The sequence below is a fragment of the Microtus ochrogaster genome, unplaced genomic scaffold (assembly GCF_000317375.1).
Source record: "Microtus ochrogaster isolate Prairie Vole_2 unplaced genomic scaffold, MicOch1.0 UNK7, whole genome shotgun sequence".
NCBI classification, from domain to species: Eukaryota; Metazoa; Chordata; class Mammalia; order Rodentia; family Cricetidae; genus Microtus; species Microtus ochrogaster.
This window is the reverse complement of record NW_004949105.1, coordinates 4,644,617-4,668,589: the sequence shown is the minus strand read 5'-3', so window position 1 is coordinate 4,668,589 and position 23,973 is coordinate 4,644,617. Positions and strand designations below refer to the sequence as shown.

At 50.6% G+C, this 23,973-nt stretch overlaps 1 protein-coding gene across 1 annotated transcript in view; it reads right to left on the bottom strand.

Moving 5' to 3' along the window:
- Positions 1-23,973, bottom strand: part of Rasa3 (RAS p21 protein activator 3) — a 98,301-nt gene that overhangs the window by 16,408 nt on the left and 57,920 nt on the right. Inside the window, exons 3-9 of the mRNA XM_005366252.2 lie at positions 21,581-21,684; positions 14,048-14,142; positions 8,415-8,491; positions 6,016-6,096; positions 5,579-5,651; positions 2,233-2,309; positions 613-717 (exon numbers count right to left, since the gene is read on the bottom strand). Of these exons, the coding sequence (XP_005366309.1) occupies positions 613-717; positions 2,233-2,309; positions 5,579-5,651; positions 6,016-6,096; positions 8,415-8,491; positions 14,048-14,142; positions 21,581-21,684 (612 nt within the window). The remainder of the gene's footprint in view (positions 1-612; positions 718-2,232; positions 2,310-5,578; positions 5,652-6,015; positions 6,097-8,414; positions 8,492-14,047; positions 14,143-21,580; positions 21,685-23,973) is intronic.

The following is a 23,973-nucleotide window of genomic DNA, read 5'->3' as shown; positions in this document are numbered from 1 at the left end:
CAGCAGGACACTGGACAGCAGAACACTGACAACAGGACACTGGACAGTGGGAAAGTGGACAGCAGGACACTGGACAACAGAACACTGACAATAGGACACTGGACAGTGGGACAGTGGACAGCAGGACACTGATCAGCAGGACACTGGACAGTGGGATACTGGACAAAAGGACACCAATAGCAGGACACTGGGCTCCATGCTCTTCGTGTCTTTAAGGAACCAACACGGAATAAAATGAAGATACAGCCCTGCTAAAGCCACAGTGTCTGGTTTAGCCACAGCGCTAAAGCCAAGAAGAGCAGGAAGGCCAGCCAGGGCCCAGCCAGCCACTAGACTGTGCCGACACGTTCTCCCAGATGCCCAAAGCTGCTCTTAGCGAGAAAACTTGCTTTTAACTGGACCCTTCTTTGTTATTAGGTTCCCAGCACTGCTGCCCACTGGTCCCCTCCCTCCACCTGCTCTGTGCTACCTACTGTAAGACCAGAAGCCCAGGCAGTGAGCTGGCGAAGTGAGCAGGTAGTGAGTGGTAGGAAAAGGTCGGCTTAGCACAGTGATTCTGCAGTTGGAAGCCATGCTGTATCCTCAGCGCTGTACCTTGAGATGCACACCTACCAGGCTTCGTAAGAGCTAGAATGTCGCAGCACTCTGAGGGGGATCCTCAGCTCCCCAAGAAACTCGTCCCCAAACTTCAGGTTGCTGGCATTCCAGAGGTCAACTCTGAAAAAGATGAGCCAAGTGCCATTCAGGTCTCACGGAGCAGTCCCACCTAGTGGGCAGGGGATGGAAGGAGCCTGCTTCCCAGAGGAGCAAGCAATATAGGCCTTCAGTTCTCAGAGCGGGTAAATACTTGTACCAAGAGCAGGGAGACCAGGCTGCATGGTGGAGTGGAGATTTTGATTCTCAGTGCAATGGACAAGCAGTACCTGTGTCTGGGAGCCAGGGGGGACTCCCAGTTCAGTCTGATGGAGGGAACTACTGGCTGTCACTACTCGTGGCTGAGCCAAATAGCTGCTCCATTCTTGGCCTAAGGGTCCCTTCACCTAAGAGTAATCCAAGGGCCCTAAGCAGATGTTGGAGATGTGCTAAGGCCCCAAGGATCTTGGCTCTTCCCCGGATGTACCATGCTTTGATCTTCCAAGACCAGCATATTGAACAATAGAAGTGTCATAAGACTGAGCAGCTGTCCACAGGACAAAATAACAAGCCAGGTCAGATGCCCCACCATGGCTAAATCTGGAAGGGGCACCGGACACCTGAGAGCCTTGCTCCTGAAACTTAAGAGCCCTGCCTCTGTCTCCATCAAACGCTAGACCTCGTGTGATGTGAACCCTGATCAGGGGATACTGTGTATGCACCGGAGGGCCTGCAGTTGGGTCCCAAGGAGTCACGGCCACAGCACAGTCTTTGGCCAAGCAGTGTCCAGTGCTTCTGGGGCAGATGAGCCACTCAGAGATGCCCCTTCCCCAAGAGAATACTCATTTTCCCCTCACATTAGGGGCGGAAAAGCAGCACCAGGATAACAGTGGGTTGGGTCCATGGCACCTGTCATCACTACTCGGCAGGATTCATGGCCAGAGAGCTGCAAGTCTCATACAGGTCTACCATGCCTTGTCTATAAGGGCAGTGCTATGGAAGAGACATCTTAGAAGAGTGGGCTGATCTTTCGGTCATCTCTGCCAGTCCTATAGAGCACACCCATGTGACCCAGAGGGAAGACGCATCACTGAGAACATACGTATGTGGGAACCAGGAGAGCTGCCGGTGTCTCCCAGCCCAGGGTTGATGGCCAGCATGCTCCCCAAAGAACTTAGATGGATTTCGGAATCCACAGGGGGAGGATGCGGTGCCTACTAACTCTTACAGAAGACTTGGCTTCTATAGCAACAGAGCAGGAAGACCCATACAGGAGACGCACAAAAAGAATCAGTAACATCAGAGGAGATGGCTCCACAGAGCTTGCCAAAGCCTCAGGGACCCATGAGACTGCTTAGAAAATATCCTGGAGGAAGAGATCTGTCGGATGCCTGCAGGCTTTCCCACTGAGCAGTATCAATGAGAAGAAGACCCTGTGGTTTCCAAAACTGATCCTAGACCTTTGAGGGCAGCAAGCAATGAGACCCCCAAACAGCTGGGGCTTTGCTGTGCCAGGGCTACCTCAATAGTTTGGGGGGTGGAACCTGTCTCAGTGAAATATCTCCTAACCTTTGCTATCAACCTCTGTGAGCAACTCACCGGATTTCAAGTTTGTCTACATCTTCCTCCTCAAAGTCAAAGTGGGACTTTTTGCTGTAGCTGCAGGGTCTGGTCACCTGGAGTTAGAAGGGGATAAATAATGTCAGACACATATGCCAGGTACCTTGGCATTCCACAACCCAAGGGAGGACCATGTAACTTGCCCATGAGAACAGATGTATTTGTGTGTGTGTGTGTGTGTGTGTGTGTGTGTGTGTGTGTGTGTGTGTGTGTGGTGGGGGTGAGGGTTTCTAGACTAGGAACTTGCCCTGGGGCCACATCGAGACATGGCAGGGGCTGATTTCTCAAGACACAACAGGACATTACACAGAGGCAGCCTGTTCCATCTCTAAACTACCCATCGAGTTCATGACCTTACAGGCCCCAAGGCTTCTGGTCCCAATGTCATGAGGCAGGAAGCCAGACCCACAGGGCATAACCTGAGCTCTTATGGTTTCCTTTTGACCCATAAGAAGGTATGGAGGATCCCCCCTCCCCACCCAACACACACAGTAGGTCCCACAATAGTGACAGGTCACAACTCTTTTGGTGGTTCAGCCTATCACACAGCCTTAGCACGAGGTTCTGCAGAGTCTACACCCTGGGAGAAGTCAGGAAACTGAAGGAATGGCCTGACAGTTTTCCTCGGATGGTTTGGAACGGCTGGGCTCCCGTAACCTAACAGGTGGAGGACGGTTAATGATGCACCTTGGTGGCGTGTTTGTCCACCGTGCACAGAGCAATGGGCTCAATCCCCAGCGCCATATCGACGTGGCACTTAGGAGGAGGAGGCAGGAGGATTAGAAATTCAAAGTCTGCTCAGCTACACAGTGAGTTCAAAGCCAGCCTGAGATACTCGAGACCCTATCAGAAAAACAATAAGCAGGCACAGGAACTAGAATTCAGGCTCAGAGCAATGGCCAAGGAGTTGGCTCTTCCTTGACCACCGTAGTGTATGAGCAATGCTGCCTCCCTCGGGGTCCTTCAGAAGGATCAGAGGGAGACTTTTTGCCTTAAGCCCTATTCTAGAACTTGTCACTCATGTTCCTTACACCATGTGCTCTAATTTACTGGAGAGTGAGGCAATGGTGAGCACCAACACCACCTGCCTCCATCCTCAACACCACATCTTGTCAACTGATTCTCCCAGAAGCACTTCATTAGAAAGACATCTTCCCAAACCATCCTGTCCAGATGCCACCCTGTCCCTACTGCCTCCTTGTTGTCCCATTCGAGATGGTGGTACAGCCCACAGTGAATCTCAGGGAAGCATGGCCCAGGCAGGCTCCAGGTGTCCCATCACCCTCTCCCCAGCAAGGAGGATCTAAGATAAATCTAGGAAGACAGCAACCTGGAAGCTGCCTTCTACTAAAACACAAACCTTGGAGAGGTTACAGTCAGCCAGATTGTTTACTTTCTTCCTGAGCCCCACCCCCAAGTCTGTCCCCAACTTAAGTCAAACAGTGATAAAGAACACGGGTAAGTTTTATTAACTGGGTGTGGCTGCTGAGTCATACGACTGACAGAGCGACAGCAGCACCTCAAGTCTGGGACTGGGAGGGGCAGGGGCCCCACCTGCCTCTGGAAGTCTGGCAAGCACCCCACAACATGGTTCTCAAGCTTCTCCAGGACACTGAGTTAATCCAATGGGCTGGAGCTCAAGTCTTTAGTGAGTAAATTAGACACGCACAGCCTAGAGATGCAGGGTCTCACCCAGCAGAGACAGGGTTGGAATAAGTGTGTCACCAGAATAGATTCGGGGTCAGGAGAGTCCGTCCACACTCGTGCCATAATGTACCAACCTAGAAGCTTTGATTTTCAGTTCCTACTAAATGCTCACATTTTATGACCACAAGTTCTTGCCTCCCAGTAGAGCCTGTTGAGGCCCCAGTGTCATGCCCTGCTCTGTGATATCTTCACCTGCCTATATGGCAAGGATGTCCTGGCAGCACAGAACACGGCTACTCCCCACAGCTCCCCCACCCTGCACCCTTCAGGTCGCAGACCTGCCTCCAGGCCTCTTGTTCCCCCGCCTCAACCTTGCCTAGGGCTGGTCCTGAAGACTGTCCTTTGTTCTTACTAATGCGATTCCAAGCACTCTTGTCCATAAAGATTTCCAGCACCCCAGCCCTGATGTAGCAGCCTCAGAATGGAAGCCCCGCTCAGAATTTTCAAGATTCCACACTTGAGAAGCTCTGCTCTCCTCGGCCCTACAGCAGGTCTCTGTGCCACCAAAGCTGAACGGTTTTTTTGTTTTAATTTATTGACTGTTTGTGTGTTTCTTTCATAATGTGTGCACTTGACACATGTGTAGGTCAAAAGCTGATGTTGGACATTCTTTCCCCACCTTTATTTTTTGAGTCAGGGTCCTTTTCACTGAACCAACACTCACTGATTTGACCAGACTGGCCGGCCAATGAGTTCTAGGGATCCACCTGTCTCCTCACCCTAAGAACCAGAATTACAGGTGTGCACTGGCATACCTGGATTTTTAGATGGGTTCTGGGGATTTGAACTCAGGTCTTCATGCATGCATGGCAAACACTTTACTAAATCATCTCCCCAAATCCTAGTTATATTTTTTCTTAATTAAGGCCTAGCCATTTAACACTTATTGTTATGGAAGTTGATCTACTGTAGACTGGGGCTGTCCTTTAACTTACGATCTTTCTGCTTCTGACTCTTGAGTGCAGGAGTTCCAGATGTTGGGCCACCACGCTGGTCTACAGCCCATCATAACATGGGATTTTGTGACACCTACATTTTTGCCTTTCTCTTGCGCCATGTGGCAGGCTCTGAAGATGGGAACTGGGCCTTGCCTGTCCCCTACCTCCTGACTCCCAGAACCTGGTGCTAAAGAATAAACAGAGGTACCAAGGCTGAGAGGCAACCCGCTGCCTCAGGCAGGCTCCAGCCTCACCCTTCTTGACTAACCTGCTCTAGTTCTAAGAGGCCCCAGGGTGCTCTGGGCTGAATCATTTCCCCTTTTTGCTCAAACCCTCACATTTCCGGAGAAAGGAACCTCACCCTGCTTGGGGAAGCTGTGGTGAACAGCCAGGAAAACAAAGGCCCCAAAGCCAAACAAACAACCCAACCCCCGAGTCCTGGGGGGCCGGTAACAGCATCAATCTGCCCCTTCCAGCGTGAGCCAGCTGGTTCAGGAAGAGACACGTGGCTTTTCTCTCCTGAGAAGGAGGAAAACGACCAGGGATTCAAATGCCATGCAGATCTGAGGATCTCTGGGCTGGGTCTAGACAGCTCCTGAGACAGAGTCAGGTGGCTCGGATTGAGACTTGCTCACAGTCTCGATGCCAAGACTCAAAGTTCTTCCCATCGAAGCACCAACCTCAAAATAAAACACCTCATCAAAGTGGGGGTTGTTCGTTTTCTTCTTCACTTTCGTCTTCTTTGCTTCAGACCTGGGGTGGAGAAAGGAAGAGTTGGTGGGCTCCAGATGGGTCTGGAACCGAGCTGTCAAATGCACAGTTGTTTATTACCTTTGTTTATCTCCCAAGCATTGTCTGCCTCCACCTCCAGATGGTATGTAAAACAGGGACCTTTACTGAGCCCAAAATACCAACTATGAAGCTTGCAAAGGCTTTCCGAGAAACAGACCTCACAGCAATAAATCTACACAACACATTCTGCTTCTAAGTGCACCGTGCCCACCCCTCTGAAAAAGCTGGGGCAACCTCTTATCTCCAGAGCTAGACCTGGCCATCCCCCGTGCCCCCAACCCAGAACTGAAACCCAGGCAGGAGAGATGTCAGAAAGACAACTTGCCTGAAGGGTCCGGACAATGTCACTGTGGCGTAAGGGTCGCACTGCCCGTTCACAATGGGGAGACCTTGGCACTCAAAGATGCTGAGACAAAGAAGACCGTGATCAGGAAAAGGACTTGGAGGTCACAGGAGACCAAGACAATGCTTCCTCAGCCAGAAGTTCTATGGTCTGGCAGGTTCTGGCAAGAATGTGGATTAGCAATTGCAAAGCATTGTGGAATTGTAGAGCGTCTGTGGCCTTCACAAGATTATGTCTTCTAGGGTACTGAGCCCTGTGACCATCACGGTCATAGCCCCTCCGCTGCACCTGGGTGATAGCTGAGGACCATGGTATCACCCCAGGGTCAACACCACCTTCTGCTGCTCAGTGGCCTGCAGTTACAACCCCTCTGTGGGCCTCTCCATCGCTCTTGCCTTCCTATAGTGTAAGCTGTTGGCCCGGGCTTCCACTGCTTCCGCATGCCTATCTACAGCTACGGGATTTACAGCCATGGCTCGTGGTTGTCCATATGTTCTGACCCAGTGTTACTACTTTCCTACAGTGGCCAGCGAGCGCCACGTCTGCGCCACTCTTAGTCTTTCTGACCATTGGTGGTTAGTTCCACTCTCCATCCACACGAACTCTTTGAGTGGATACTAGGCTCTGTGAAGTTTAGGCCAAGTATCCAGAATTTTTGCAGCTGGTTTTTAGAGAACGAAGTTGCTGAACTCAAGCTCTAAGCTGTGGTCATGGCTCTTCTGATTTGGTTGGTTTTGTTCTATGCGTTTTGGGGGAGGCTACCCTTTCCTCGAGATGGTTCATAATTTACAAAACGGTAGTCCTCTTTCTGTCTGCACTACGTGTTCTGGGCAATCACAAGGCTCTTCCCTGGGCTAAAGGGATACGAGTGGTTCTCAGACACATGTAAACCCAGGAGGCTTTTGATGGCCCTCTACACATCATTTTGTGGTTCCTTCCGGGATTTAATACCCCATGCCATAGCTCCCCTCAGCCTGTGTTCTGCCATCAGCTGGTTGGAAGCAGAGTCAGAGACATGGGTCTTAAGATGCGTCCCTTCTCAGGGGGCCCAGAGCTGTCCCCTGAGCATTGCTTCTGAAGCAGTGGATGTATAGACAATACAATGTTCACCATGCCCCCACACCATGGGTAAGCCATTCCTGAAGTTTGTGAACAGAAAATTTGAAACACACTAAGTTCCCAAATCTAGCGTTTAAAGTACAAGCACTGTAGCATTCCGTGTTTAATATTTATGGGCTTTGCTCTTCAACAGAACCCTCAAAATGGGCCCATACTACCTCGGTATGGAGATGCTGAGGTGTAGCTCCACATACCAGGGAACTCATCAGGGAACTGCAGCTTATGGAGATGTTTCGGGAGGTAGGTACTATCTATACTAATTCCCAGCCACGGCAGACACTGGAAGGTTGGCTTGAGGCCCCCTTGCTGCACTAAAACCTGGGTGGACAACAGAGGGTGCTATCCTCCATCCCTTTCCATCTTGACTGGGCAGCTGAAGGTGGTTGGGTATGTCTAGAGTCACTACAGGACTAGTCCCTGTTCCTCGAATTCCCTTCTCAGGGTCACGCTTCTGTATCCTCATCACAAATAGACCTTTCTCTTATCTGCGGCTTCCTCACAGCCCCTGGAGCACAGCAATCACACTCAGGGTGGTGAGATGAAAGCTCACACAATAGCAGATTTTTTAGTTTCACTGTGGGGTGCTCCATCTCATTAGGACACAGCATAAGGCCTTAACAGAACTATGATCAAACAGATTTCGGCTCTGTGTCAGGTACCTGGCCTCAAGGGTTTTGTTACAGTAATAGGAAACAGATGATGACATTCTCCAAGACACAGCTTGGGTCCTGTGTAGAGGGAGAGAGAGTGGCCAAGACCTGAAAGCCAGCAGGACAGGAGTGGTGTATGGGGCTACTCTGCATACGATTTAAAGAGGGGAAGTGAAGAAGCTACACAGCATATTTAGGGGCATAGTCTGAAGGGCAGGTCTCAACGGGGGTGCACTCCCAGGGATGAAACAGGAACGCAAAATGAAATGTGTGTAACTACACTCTCCTGGAGCCACGACTTCCTACAGATTACTATAATAAATGGGCAGAATGCTCGGAACTAACTTTAGCCAGGAGTGCCCTCATGCATCTATATGCACCCATGTGACCTCGCTGCTGTTGTGTTGCGCTACCTCCCTGCATGCTGGCTTGTTTCCATTTGGAGCCCTGGAAGGTAGCATCCCTCTTCTTAGCTGAAGAACAGCGCTGTGTATGTGGGTCTATCTTCAAGAGCCGCGTACCACACTGGGGGTGGGCATTAGCTCCGTCAAGGGTGGAAAAGGCAACCTCTGGGGGAAAGGAAAGATGTACTTCTCTCTCTGGGTGACTTACCGTGCAGCGAGTTTGTGGCAGACAACACCAGAGTCTGTAATGACCTCGCTCAGTCTCAGCTCCAGGTGGACCTTGCCCTGCAAGGCACAAGGACAGTGTTACAAGTAGACAAAGCTTGTAGAAAACCTACGGCCCTCTAAGTGGTTTGCACTTGTACTGCTAGGTACCAAACCTAGGCTCAGACACTAAGAGAGCGGGTGTCACCCACTGGTCTTACAATAGCTCCAAGTGGGTTCAAGGGTGTTAAAAAAGAAAAGGACATTTGAGCAGTGACCCCAGAAGGGCTGTGAGTGCATATATGCAGGACATGTCTTGAGTAAGGCTCTCCCATGAGGGTCACAATCTCCAAGGTGAGGCCAGAGCGATGCTTCTAGAAGGGCAACAGGTAGCTGGCAACATAAATGTTCTGTTGTTTATTATACACAGTCACACTATGAGAACAAGGAGGGAATGGCATCAGGAGAAAAGGACCTGTTCCCCAGTGGGATCCACGTGGGATGTGGGACCTCCCGTGGGTTGGGTGTACACAAACGTTAAGCCAAGACATCTGTAATTACAGAAGCGCAGGCTAACACGGGCAGTCTCAAGGCTCCTTGTCATTGAAACCTTTGGACCAAGGCATCAAACAATGCCTTGCCTATGAGAGTCCAAGATTGCTAACTTTGTTTACAACAAAGATATGCTTCCTTCCTTTATCACTGTAAGCGAGACTTTTACCTTAGTGAGTGTAATTCCGCCAGGAGCCCCTCCAGGAACTACTCAGTGACCTCATTTAGGTCCCCCCAAACCTCACCCAAATCCTACATCCTCTTATAAAAACTCAATGGGCTGTGACTCTCCTTGAGGAACCTGTACCTACACTTGGGCGTTTCACTTTCTGTGGCTCTTTGTGCAGATCACGCCCATGCTTTCAAGTGTGTCTCGATCACGCCCATGCTCTCAAGTGTGTCTTCCTTCTGAGTGCCTGTCTCCTAACCTTCCAGCTTAAGCCTGTATTCAAATATCATCATTAAATCCCAGCTCAGTCTCATACTAGCAAGTTCTGAAATTCTCTTTTGTTTTGAAGTCACAAATCCTGATTTGACTTGAACTGAGGTTTCACCAGAAGTCTAGAGAAACCTTTGCCACCCCAAAATGCTGACAAAAAGTGTTCTACTTGGTTTTTTTTTTTTTTTTGACACAAAGATATACAAATCTTAGAAGAGAGAAGCACAATTGAGAAGAGGCCTCCGTGAGATTGGCCTGTAGGCAAGCCTGTGGGCCATTTACTTAATCAGTGATTGACGTGGGTGGGCCCAGCCCAATGTGGGTTATGCCATGCCTGGGCAAGTGGTCCTTGGCTGTACAAGAAAACAAGGCTAGGCCAGCCATGAAGAGCAATCCAGTAAGCAGCACTCCTCCATGGCCTCTGCATCAGCTCCTGCCTCCAGGTTCCTGCCCAGGGTGATGAACTGCAAGCTGGGAGGTGGAATAAACCTGTTCCTCCCCAAATGGCAAAGGCCATGGCGTTTTGTCATAGCAACAAGACCCCTAACCAAGACAGATGGTCCAGGGAGGAGGGCACCAGCTCCCCGGACATCCCCAATGCTTGGTGGAAAGGAAAATACCCAAATGGTAAGAACAATATTGAGGGCTTTTTGAGGCTCCCTTTTCCATGACCAGTGGAGCCTGCCTGAAGCTGCCACTACTCGAAGCTTGAGCGGCTGCAGGCTCAGGCTGGAACACCAGCTGTCCCATGCACTTGAAGTCAGCCTCACCAGCAGCAGGCCGTTTTCAGGACCAGCTGTGAGATGTTCAGATGGGCTGGACCTCAGTCCATCTTTAGCCTCTGAAAGGCAGAAGCGTGGGGGTGAGGTGAATGATCCCACCACCCACAGCTGATGGCAGCTGCCTTCCTGTTTCTTGTTTTTCCCACACACCAGCAGTGCTCCGAGACTCAGCACAAACACTGTGCACAAGGGCGGCTCCCACCTCAAAGAGCGGTGGCTTCCGTTTCTAGAGGTCTGGGAGAGGCCAGGAGGAGGTGAAACAGCCAGCTACACCATGACCCCTCTGCACCAAGAGGTTGCCCTAGGCAAGCCTGTGGTCAGAACTCATTCTGGTTCCATCCCTGTGTGTGATGGGTGTTTCCTAAAGGGCGAGGTGTCAGGGTGGAGGCTGGGAGGTGCCTCTGTGGGCAGGTGGTGCACAACCCATCAGGTTTACACCTGTGCTTCGGTCCCTCACAGCCCTGCCCTCTGCTCCCAGGGCCCACATCTGGGTCCAGTATGTGGCTACACCACAGGCACAGGTGCCTTTCTTCTCTTTTAGAGTCGCTAAGGATGGGCAGGTGGCCTTGAATTCACTCTGCTCTGTGAGAGACACACTTTCATGTGCAGACGGAAGTGCTGAAAGTCGCCCCTCCAGTCTTACTTAAGATGAATATCAAGAATATCCATAAAAGGGGGCAGTGACAGCTGCAGGGTTCCACTGTACAAGGTCCTGAGAGGAGCCAATTGGAGCTCCCAGACCTTGCCAGACAGTAGGAAACACCCTACTGAGCTCACTGGGGACAAGGGAAGTACCTTTAGCTCCATTCATCAGCTACACGTGTAAGGGGGAAACCACAAAGTTCACTCTCAGAGCTCATGGGAACAATCTGGAAGCTAGTAATGAAGAGGAGGCATACAGATGACAACAACATCTAAATACCACAGGGGCAAAATGAAGAGAAGTCTAAGAGGAAACTCAAAATATTTTTAAATAAATGAAAACGAAAGCAGAGTTTATCAGAATTTGTGGGGGCCACGGAAGCACCATGTAAGAGGGAAATTTTGAGTGCTAGCTTCATGCTCTGGAAAGGCAAAAGACCCAGGGCCAGCAATCTTAGAAGGCTAGAATTAATCCCCTGCAAGCAGAAATAACCAAATGCCTGATTAGAAGTAAAAACACAAAAACAAAACCAAACCTGGAAGCAGGACATCATAGGAAGTCAACCCCCCCATCAGATTCTCTGAAGAGATGGTCAGAGCGATAGGCCTGTAGTCAGGCTACCAAACCGACTACCAAGACCACGGTGAGGGTGTGCCCAACCTGAGCATGCGATGTGAGGGAGGCTGCCTGTGAAGCAAGTGGGCTGTGGCCCATGGACCACTAAGGGCGTGAACTGTGTACACTGGGAAATGATGACACCGAGACTGGTCACCAGGGGAACGGTCAGGGCTTCAGGAAGACGTGTACAACTCAGATCTCTTAGTTTCCCTATGAACTTAAAACGTTAATAAAATTTAAAGTTTATTAATTTGATTTAGTCACAGATGACAGCCCCACCCCCCCACACCCGCCACAACAGCTGCCTCAGGAAACAGAGAACACTCCTGGCCAGTCCCCCACGAGAAGGCGGCTCGTGACAGTGGACACTCTGCTCTGAACTGTCCCTACTGGCCTGAGAAGCCACTAGACCAAGGCAGGGAGAAATGCAGAGCTGGCTCTAGGTGAGACCTGTGTAGTAAAGGGAAAAGCAGGCAACTGAAAAGGAAGGCAGGACTGGGCCAGGGAAGGAAGGAGGCCAGTACTTCCTAGCATCTGGGCTCTCAAGTGGCCCTGGACCATGGACAACCATTGGCAACTTTTTGGATTGTCTGACACACCAGAGACAAATCCCCAGACACTCTGGGGAAAGGGAGAATGTCTACCCCTTCTCTGGCCTTCAGAGCTAACCTCTATCCCTAAGATGAGTTACAGATCTATGGGGAGCATACTCTGTGTCCTGACTCCATCACATGCCCATAAGCAGTTGAGATGGGGGGCACAGTTGGGGAGGAGCCAGGGGAGAAGGACCAGTGCCATCCCTCCCCTCGCCATTCAGAGCTACAGGACATTGGGCACTGCAGGGTGTCCTGCCAGCTGGAGCCCCTGTCCTCTTGACAGGGCCATCCCTATATCTGACTGGTCCCCTATGAAGAAACCAGCAGAAGCGACTGATTCTGGATAATAAAGTGACTTATACAGGACTTTGTAAAGCATCAGTTCAGGAAGGAAGCAAGATATGTAGCTGTCTTTTCCTCCATTTCTGTGACACATGGTCTCTCACGTGGGCCCCGCTCCCTCTGTCATAATGCATGAGTCTTTCCCATGAATTACAGAACAGGTGGATCCAGGAACCCAAATGCCACTTTCTGCCCTTCTAGAGACTGTAAACGCGACATTTCAAAACAAGCCACAGCTGTGGCGTAAAAGATGGCGATTGTGATTTAAAGGTCAGGCTGAGGGGAGGAGCTGTCTCCCTGTCTCAGCCTCTCTGAGAATGAGAGCATTTCACACCCCAGAGAGGGACTGAGTCCTCCAGAGATCTGCTATTCCTCAGCCCAACGAGAGCACCCTCATTGCTTCCAGCAGTGCTTGCAGCCTTTTTTAGCTCACAGTGGGCTCCTGGGAGGCAGGGCCAATGACTAGGGAAATCAGATGATCCCTCCATGGGCGGGACTTCCACAGGCCCATTTGCAGCTTGGCCATGTGATTCCAGTCAGTGCTTCACTTTCTCTTGTGCTGGTCTCATTGACAACCCTGTGGATGACCTTTGACCTTGGCAAGGAACCCTTGCCCTGTGCATAGAGAAGGCAGGCCGAGGTGGAGAAACTTGGAGGATATGGGGCACACAGGCTAGCCTAGCCTGTAGTCCTCAGACACAGGGGTCATGGGACTCAGAGCTTCTCCGGTTAACTGCAAGTGAATTCTCTCTGCCGAATGACAGCCCAGGTCTTTACAATAGATCTGTTTCATGGATTTTCACCTACTCAGGACAAAAACAGTAACCATCATCATATCCCACAATGCACCCAGTACTGTAAGACCTCGCGCAGGTCTTCTGGAACTGAGGCTTGCAAACTCTAGCCACGTAGTCATGTGACTCCTGAACATGGGAGCCGAGTGCTGACTGGCTCAGGACTGGTTCAGCTCCCAGTCATGCCATGACTACATCACCGGCAAAGAGGGGGATCTTGGCAGCTGTTCTTCATCTAACACCAGGGCTTATGACAGTCCCTCGGTCATGTGCAGGTTTGTTCCCCCAGTGAGTGATCCTGCTGCGTCTCCTCTTACAGGAGGAGGAGGCAAGCTACCAAGTTTTGTGCTGCTTGTCAAGGGGCTTGCATGCCAGGCCTACTTACTAAGCCCCCACCATCTATCTCTTTGTCCCTGGAAGTTGGGCACTCAGTCCCAGATGGCAAGCTATGCAGGCAGGTCACGGGGAGGCTACTGAGGTGGTGGGAACCTGGATGCTGGCTACTCTCCCGTGGCTCAGCTACTCTCCCGTGGTTCAGCTACTCTCCCGTGGCTCAGCTACTCTCCCGTGGCTCAGCTACTCTCCCGTGGCTCAGCTACTCTCCCGTGGCTCAGCTACTCTCACCCAGAATAGCAGCGCAGAGCCCTACCCAAGTTTACTATATGCTCTCTGCCTTCTCTGCCACCTCCCTTCCCACCTTCTGCAGTTTTCAAGTTGCATCCATCTGCCTGACAAAGCGTGCCAATAACCAGAGCAACAAACACAGCTCGCAAGCCTGCGGAGCTTGATCAGAGGTGAAGACACAGGGTGTAAACTCTCAGCCCCAAAGCCTACCGCTTACCTCACCATGAGCCACATTTGCAAGCCTCACCTGCACCTCTGAGTCGGCGTCTACGTGCTGCAGCTGGAACCACGTGTCCCTGTTGTGGTAGCTCTGCAAGTCTTCCTTCTGGATGGCCACTTTGCCTGGAACACAGAAGGAGAGCAAGGCCATGGAGGGAAAACCGTGGACGCACAGGAGAGGTCAAGGAGACCAGATCCTGACTCCTTAACAAGGTTAAGACTTGGCTATTCCACACTTCGGAACACACTTCATGCTGGCTTTGGCCAAGGCTGCAGACTTGTCTGTTCATGTAACAGCACTTCCCGCAAGCTAACTGGCACAAGAGCCAGATTTTACAAATAAACACTTTCCCACCTTGCACGTTCTCTAAGCTGCTGCTGTGGGCAGGCTGTAAGAGAAAGAAAGGGGTCAAGCCTGTTTTCTGCTATGAACGGCCTGTCAGGTACCCACCCAGCAGATCTGGCTGTCCTAGCCCCTCCCTGCTGCTTCCCATAAAATGTAGACAAAATACACTTTATAGGTCTCTGGTAATTTAGTAGGAATGTGTGTCTACTAAGGGAAATGGCAGAATGGGTCACAAATGTCCACCTTTAATTTATACACCACGTGACATACATGTGTATGGCATGTGGTCATACACATGTGCCTGAAGAACAGTTGCTGTGGGCCAATCATCTGTGCTCTGTCACTTGTATTTTAAATAAATTCTGATTGGCTATTAGCCAGGCAGGAAGTAGAGGCAGGGTGACCAGACAGAAAGTGCAGGCAGGATGACCAGGCAGAAAGTAGAGGCAGGATGACCAGACAGAAAGTGCAGGCAGCATGACCAGGCAGAAAGTAGAGGCAGGATGACCAGGCAGAAAGTAGAGGCAAGGCAATGAGAATTAAGGAAAGAGGGAAGTTTTGGTCTGCAGTCGTCACCCAGAGACAGAGGAAACCAGACACAGAGCAAGCAAGATGTGACTGCCTCACCGAAAAAGGTACCAAGCCATGTGGCTTAACACAGACAAGTACTATGGGCTAATATAAGTTATAAAAGTTAATAAGCCTAAGCTACTAGGCCAACCAGTTTATGGTTAATGTAGGCCTCTGTGTGTTTATTTGGGACTGGGCAGGACAGAAACCTCAGTCAACAGTGGTTGCCACAAGGGCACAACTTGTCTATAGGTTCTTCCTCTCCTCCCGCCACCTGCCGGGTATTTCTTTGATTTTTCCACAACAGGGTCCTGAGGCCTCTGGCCACTGAAGGCAGCTGCTGTGTGGCTCTTGCAGACAAACCTTTGGCCACAGTGTGGAGGTGATGTCTTCTTTTTCTAGTCTCTTATGAATAAGCCCACATGAAACAAAGGTTTCATGAGCTCATGTCCATGAAGAAGGGTAATGAAATCCTTGGGTTCTGTGCTCCGCTAGGCTGGACCCAAGGCTAACCTCTGAAGTTTGATGCTCTAACAGCTATGGCGTTATGATGCTATGCTTTCATGGGCAGACGCTGGCATAAGCAGCGCTGATACGTGCAGAACCCGCGTCCTGAGTCCTACATTTTTAGACACCACTACTAACATTAATTTTCAGAAGTACTTCTTTCAACTTTTACATATGCCGTCCGACACACAGAACAAGACTCAAGGCGTTCAGAAGGATGGCGCGGCAAAGGAGCCTCTCTCCTGGGGTCCATCTCCTACGTGCAGGTGCCCGTCAACCACTTCTTGAGAAGGATTAGTTCTCCCCTAAACAGGCGGTATAAGGTGAAGCGGGCGGTGTGTTTGGCCTAGCTGCAGGAAGTCATCTCCTTCCCATTGTCTCTTTTGTGTGTGACAGTCAAGGGCTTGGCAGACAGAAGTACTATGCTTCTTGAGCCCTCCCAGCCCCAGAACCATCACTCCCCTCGGCCTCTTTACTTAGTGGTTTTCACTTTAAGCATTTTTTTAAAAAAATGAATAGAACACCTGGCACCCACGTGGCCGAGCTCGTCTCTGTAGGTAGTGTGGTGATTCAGGAAGAGACAGTGAGTTCTGTTCATGATACACACCTGCTTGTGACCCAAGCTTCATAACCAGCAGATCCAACCTAAAGCCTCTGCCCATCACCAGGATGAGCAGCTTGTGTGTGTTCTGGGAGATTTTCTCTCACCGTGGGTTTCTCTGGTGAGGCTATTTTGTGAGACGCACACGTGTGCTGTTACACGAGGCAAACATTAGTAGAACTGAGGTGACAGAGCTGGAATTTCAGCGATCATAGTTAATGTTTTCTGGTATGCCTGGATGGTTTCTTCAGGCTTTGTCTGTTACTGCATTCCTTAGGAGCGTCTGCTGAAACTGACCTCGCCTGTGCTTCTAGAACACACACAACCAGGCCCCTCAGGCCCTCATAATAAGAGAAACCTGTGACCTGGAGGCCGCCATTCCTCGTGGCCTGAAACCAAGAGGTCATTCGTTGGGGGTGGCGAGGGCCAACAGAAGTCTCACCAAGTGTCTGAGGTTCTGACAACACCTCTAATGCCTCCGGAAATGCCCAAGAACCTAAGCCAGCAACACTAGATCCCAAAGAGAGGAGCCTCACCCCCACACCTCAGAGAAAACCAAAAAAAAACCTTCAAGCACCAAATCCTAAAAGGCCTTCAGTGCCTGAGAAAGCATCCCAAACCTGAGAGCGACTTCAGATCCTCAGAAGCCTTCAGCACCTCTGAGAGATCCCCAAATCCTCAAGAGGGCACCCCTCTAGTGAAGGGACTAGAGCCTGGCAGTGGACAGTCAAGGCCTGTTGGCAAGAACTGGCTTCTAGGGAGTAAGCACTCTACACTTAGAAGGGCAAGCTCCCCTTATTGCCTGGACTCAGGGCCTAGAGCCTGTGCCAAGCAGAAGTCATGAGTCAGGAAGGAATTAGTTTAAACGTGAGGAGGGCAGTCACCACACAACCAACGTATAGTTTCCTCAGGAAACAAACACAGATGCAACCTGGTCAATGGTGCTTTCGTGGCCGACCTTCCTAGGCTGAGCAGCATGGTTGAGGGGAGCCCAGAGCAGACATGGATTACAAACTACAGGCAAGCGTCTAGCACAAGAGCCCAGGCCCAAGACTCTCAATACACTCAATACAGCAAAAGACATGGCCAGCTGTGAGAATGACTAAACCCCATAACTAAACACTGACATATTTAAGATGGCAGATGGCTCCACGGTGAGTAGCTTGCTTGACAGGGAGTTTTCACACACCGTGCCTGCCCACCTCCAGGAAAACCACCTGCCCTACTTTCTCCCTTATAAAACACCTGGATTAACAAATTTCACACATTCTTGGAAGCCATGGCCCAATTTTTCCTTGGCATGTTTGGGATGCACATGGTTTGTTGGGGCTGAGGAGCATTCATGGTCTGGCCTCTCTCCAGCCGACTGAAATGCTGGGACACGGACTGCTGGCCGTGGCTGTTCTGGGGTTGTGTCCTTTACTAACGGAAGTCACAGCTAGCTCCACCATATGAAACAAGCAGAGAAGAGCCCTCTGGCTACCCTGCCACACTCTTCCACCGGCTCCCATTAGTCCTACCAAAAGGTCTAACAGTTAGGGATACGGCACAGTTGGTAGAGCGATTGCCAAACACACATGAGGCCCTCGATTCCATGTCCAGTATTCGGCAAACCCTGCACAGCAATGTGTATTAATCTCGGTGCTCAGGAGGCAGAAATAGAAGGACCAGAAGTTCAAGCTCATCCACTACAGAGCAAGTTTGAGGATGTGCTAAATGAGGCCTTGTTTAGGAAGAAAAAGAAGAGGAAGAGGAGGAGGGGGAGAAAGAAGAAGAAAATGAAGCAGCAACAAAACCCTCAGGCAGGCAAGTGAGCTACAGAGAGAGCACTCTGGGAGCTCAGGGTTCCTCAGGGTTCCACGCAGGAGAGGAACGTAGGTGGGAAGCCTGCAGCAGAGAGCAGAAAACACTACACAGACACACGGAGCACATGTAGGAGGAGGTGCGGTGGGAGGAGGGATGAAGAACACAGTCCTCATGAGGGGTGCCCAGGAAGGGGAGGTGGAGCCTGACCACACACAGAGCTCACAAGAACAAGGTCCAAACAGTCTGAAAACTGGGGCCCTATCACGTGTCCCCAACAGTTTACATCTATTTTCTATTTCTAACAATGCCATGCAATGCTACTGAGGAAAAAGCGAGATTCTCCAGCTGATGCTGAAGGTGGAAACGTGGCCCTACGGTCACCTCAGCTCCTCACCCCCACAGCTTAGCCAGTCCTGGGCACTCCTAACAGCAGCCAACCAGTGGCTCGCACGCAGAAGCCAATTTACAGTTGTCACCAGACAGACACGCAAAACTTGAAGAACCACAGCCCCTTCAGGGAGACTGATGGGCACTCGGGTCCTTTGTGTCATGGAGAATCACAGCCCCTTCAGGGAGACTGATGGGCACTCGGGTCCTTTGTGTCATGAAGAATCACAGCCCCTTCAGAGAGACTGATGGGGACTCGGGTCCTTTGTGTCATGAAGAATCACAGCCCCTTCAGAGAGACTGATGGGGACTCAGGTCCTTTTATGTCATGGAGAACCATAGCCCCTTCAGAGAGACTGATGGGGACTTGGGTCCTTTTGTGTCATGTCCCTCACATGGACGTCTGTCAAGGTTTGAGACACAAGGTGAGACAGATCTGGGCTATTCCAGATCCTAGCACATGCGACCACCTTCGCTCATTTCTTTACCCCATGTCACATCCATGGATATTGTTAGTTGGGCATAAAAAAATCAGGTGTCCAAACTCTGTCACTCTAACATGTACAAGAAACCAGTCCCAGGCAGGGATGGCATGTAGGGTACTGAGCCCTAGGGTGGTTCTCAGTGGGAGCCATCCAGTAAGCACAGTGCAGCCTGTCTAAAGAATTGGCAGATCATCGTGCTTCTCCACCCCTGACAGAAGGTCCAGGAGGCCACAAACACCAAGCGGACACTAAGACATCCCACTCAGAGAAAATTAAGAGACGCACGATAGGGAACGAGAGGTGCACACAGGAGTTACCAAGGCACGGACAAGAAAAAGACCAGAAGGGAAGAATCCTGGAGGTAAGTGCCATCTAGGACCCCGAGTACCAGACTCACCAACCGACATCTGCAAAATGAGTAAACTAATGAACAGCACGAGGGTACGAAGCAACTAAGTGTACAACGCTGGAAAAGCACAACAGCTATGACCAACTTCTCCATTTCCCACTTTCTCGACAGGCTCAAGTTAAAGCTCTATGTAAGTATCTACATAGGCACACACGTATGTGTCCACATGTATGCATTCCTCCAGCACACTGACCAAGGTCAAGCGTGCACCTAAGGCATGACTACAATAAACAAATTCCTGCCCACAGGCGTCATACAGATGGTGAAATACAGACAGACACGCAGGCGAGACGCCCTGATGGCAGATGTGGAGGAGCCATGGGGACAGCAGGGCAGGGACGGGACAAGGGCTGAGTCATCCCAGAAGAGACAGGCTGAAGAGCAGCGAGAGGAGAAAGAGTGTGCAGGGAGGTGAGGTGAGGCCTCTGTGAGGCGTGAGAGTGAGCAGAGCGAGGCTGAGTACACAGAGCACGCAGAGGACTGGCGTGAGGGACAACGTGAGGGAGACGTAAGAAGTGAGTATCCAGTGGGTGTGAGGGAGCACGGGGTCAGATGTGAGGAAAGACGAGGGGACATGGTAGATATGAGGACCACGTGTGGGGTATGAGGACATAAAGGTTGAGTGTACGGTCAGATTCGGTGGTGAGATGGGTGTGAAAGGTGGGGAGCTACGTGGTATAGGAGATGAGGTCACTTTGGGGGTGACATCTGGTGTGACGAGAAAGCAATAAGGACAAAGTGAAGCGGGGTGTGAGGGCCATGGCGAGGTCTGTGAGAGGTCACATGAGGGGCGAGATTAAGCGGATGAGAGAAATGAGTAAGAGGGTATGTGCTGGTTTAAACAGAACAGCTCCAGTAGCCATATATGTGAATGCTTGGTCCCCCATCAGTGGAACTGCTTGGGAAGGATTAGGAGGTGTGGCCTTGTTGGAGGAGGTGTGTCACTGGGAGGAAGGATTTGAGGTTCCAAAAGCTCAAGCCAGGTCTGGTCTCAGTCATCACCCCACTCCCACCACACCTGCAAGCTCCCAGCTATCCTGCTCCCGTGCCATGCCAGCTGGCTACTGTGTTCCCTACCATGGTGATAATGAAACAACCCTCTGGAACTAGAACCAAGTTTCCAGTTAAATGCATTCTTTCATAAAACTTGTCTTGGTCGTGGTGTTTCCTCACAACAAGAGAACAGTGACTAAGAAGGGGTGTGAAGAGCAGAGAGCCTAAGGCTAAGCATGAGGAGTCTATGCCGTCAGCTGTGAGGGTTGGGGAAAGACAGGCTGAAGGATAAGGCAAAATGGGGTTGGGGTGAGGAGCAAGATAAGGGGGGGCTTGCAGGGAGAGGTCAGGTGGGGCATGAGGGGTGTGGATAGATGGAAAGCAAGGGTCAGGTGGCTGTGTGGATAAGGTGGGTCCAGTCAGAAAGTTAAGGAGGCATGGCTGTGACGGTTGAAGGGTGGAGTCTGTCAGGGTAGGAGTGAGCGTGAAGTCAATAGGGAAAGAAGTATGAGGTCAGGTGTGGGAATGAAGTAAGGTTCTGATCCTCTTCCAGGCCATGCCCCCGTTTTGTTGACATGAACCCACAGAGTCTCTCGTGGAGAATTTGGAGCTTCCATCTGGCCACGCTCAGATCGGTGCCCTCTCGGCTTCAACAGTATTCTCCTCTGCATTCCTGTGACTCATCATCTCAACTAATATGGGACCTCAGTCAATCCAGAGGAAATCACTTCCTACCTTGAACAATGTAGTTCAGGCAAACACAACATTGCCTGTCCACTCGCAGTGGGTGAGCTACCCTAACACCGGGCTCCTGTTTTGGATAATCTTGGGTTCAAGGGAGTACCAGAATAGAAACCAGCCTTTGGCTGGCCCATCACCTGGACTCCTCACATGACTATGGTCTGGGAGAGTATCAGGACTGCTGCCTTGTTGAAGTCACAGGGAAACTGAGGCTCGGAGACATAGGGGTTAACGTGGACTTCATACATGTCTGACTGGCCCTGAACTCTCTCCCTGGCCTTTGCGTATCCCTACCACTATGCTGGAGTTAGGGATGAGAGAAGCCTAGACCAGAGAAGGCTTGCAGTCAAACTTCCCTATGGCACCTGGGAAGGAGCGCTTGATCTGTCTAGGGACATTTTGGGACACGCTACAAACTAACCTTAAGGAGGCTCTCGTCAGTATATTCCAGTGGCAAGTGCTTCTGCACATTGTCAGACCAGAAGACAGGACGGTGCAAGAGGCCAGGCCACACAGGCAAGCTTCCAAGCGACTCCCATCGGGAGTGACTCAGTGCCACACGGCCTGTTCAGGAAGGCTTCGGATTAAACGCTAATCTCCTCCCAGTCTTAAGGGCAGCAGGTGCTTAGGAGAGGCCTGCCATTTCCACCAGGATGAGATCCTGTTTGTCAAAGCAAGAAAACACCCATGTAAGTACCTACCATTTAAGTACCTACCTATGATGGAATCCCTTCGGAAAACATCTCTGTCAAAAATGTAAAAGGACAGGTGACGGAAACTCCGAGGGATTTCACAGTAAAAGTCTTCTCCATAAAAGGGGCTAGACAGACAGACAAAATGCACACGGTTAGAATATGTGTGAACGAGTCCTCACACAGGCTGACATGTCCGGGGGAATGGGCTTGACCAAAGATCAGAGCACTCAATGGGGGGCCCTTGCCATTAACAAAGCTATCTCCAGTGCACTGACCACATGCCTCAGCAACCTCACGACTGTTAGAGAGACCTGACAGTAACGGGGAGGAGGGTGGCTGAGTTTGCGGAGGCATCAAAAGGAACACACACCCTGACGTTTCAGACATGCTCCCTCCCCGCAGAGACCCGCCTGCCCTTGAGTCCTGCTAGGAGGAAAGCCAGTCCCGTGGCAGACTCCCACTGTTCCCATGGCTCATCAGCCCCCTCGTGAGTCACCCCACAGCTGCGGCAGGCCTACAAATGGAAAGTTAAAATAAACCGACGTTCTAATTAAAGGGGCAGAAAGCCAGAGGGCTTTGTCACTAAACAAACTTCCCATTGTTCTGGGCTAGGAAAAACCGGCTCATGACACGATGAGGATACCACCGGACCTGGCGAACTGTGAAGGAAACCCAGTGACCTCAGTGAGACATGGGGCCTCACTCGAAATCAGATGTGATTCCAATTCCATGCATGGTCATGGCTGAGGTCCGAAACAGGAATGATGACTGTTCAAGGGGGAACCAAGGCGTGTGCCACAATCGGGGACGGCAACAGGACAGCACATGAGGCAAGGACCATTGGCATCCATGCGCAAAGACTGGCTCACCACCATGCAGGATGAACTTGAAACAGATCACACGCAAACCTAGCGGCTAAAACTACGGACTTCTCAGGAGTCCATGGGAACAAAGCCGGGCTTGACCTGGAGTTAGGTAGAGATCTCTTAGATGTGATATCATAAGAATGATTGCTTAAAGAAACAGTTAAGTTAGGCGAGCAGAACATAAAGCATTAATTTAAGATGTTTATGCTGGGCACTAGACAGATGGCTCTGTGCTTAACAGCACTTGCTGTTCTCCCAGACAGAGGATGTGAGTCTGGCTCTCAGTATTCACAGTGGGCAGCTCACAACAGCCTATAATTCCGGCTCCAGAGGATCCAACACCCCTTTCTGGGGTCTCTGGGTACCTGCACACACGCGTCATACATACACAGATACACACACGTGCGCACACACATACACACACACCCAAATAAAAAATAAAATCCTTTAAAATATATATCCTTTATCCTTTAAAATATATAAAGCAGAAAACCTTATGCTTTAAAAGATAAAATTAAGAGTGTAGAAATAAGAGAGGAGGGAAGAAAACATAACTTAGCTATCTGACAAAGGGTTCGTAACCACAGTAAGTACAAATACATCACACTTAAGTCAAATGGTCAAGAAGCATATGAAACACACCAAATATCACTACTATCATGATTTGAATGTCTCCCCCATTGGTCATATGTTTGAACACTTGATTACTGGATGGCAATGCTACCATGGAAGGTTGTTTTGGGACCTTTGGGGCTATTGCCCAGCTAGCAAAAGTAGGCTCCTGAAGGCAGGTCTCTACTTCTGGTTGCTGTCTGAGCTCTCTGCCTTTTGATCTGCCAGACGCTAAATCGCAGCTGTTCCCACCAGCTATCTCATCATAGCAATGAAAAAAGTAACTATTCATTGACCTTGAGGAAAGAGAAATTAAACCAGGGCATAGAGAGCTGCGTGGAGCCACACCTGATGGTGCTGGCTCCCTCCCTCCGCGATCCTGAAAGCGAGTGCTCTCTGTGATAATCAACTCCTATTAATGGCTAAGGCCTGACTCATGCTATTATCATGCAATGATTGTCAGCTGCTTGCATATGCATGGACCTATGGGCAGTGCCCACCTGGCAATCCAGGGTTGGCAGCCTGTGCCTTTTTAAGGGCTGGGAGAGGTTTGCCCGGTGTGTGTGTGTAGGGGGGAGAGAGAGAGAGAGAGAGAGAGAGAGAGATCGAGAGAGAGATCTTCGATTGTCAAAAGATCCTGAATAAAACTGCTTACAAGAAGAGTTCCTGCCGGGCAGTGGTGGCGCACGCCTTTAATCCCAGCACTTGGGAGGCAGAGGCAGGCAGATCTCTGTGAGTGCGAGAGAGAGAGAGAGAGAGAGAGAGAGAGAGAGAGAGAGAGAGATAGATATCTTCGATTGTCAAAAGATCCTGAATAAAACTGCTTACAAGAAGAGCTCCTGCCGGGCAGTGGTGGCGCACGCCTTTAATCCCAGCACTTGGGAGGCAGAGGCAGGCAGATCTCTGTGAGTTCGAGACCAGCCTGGTCTACAAGAG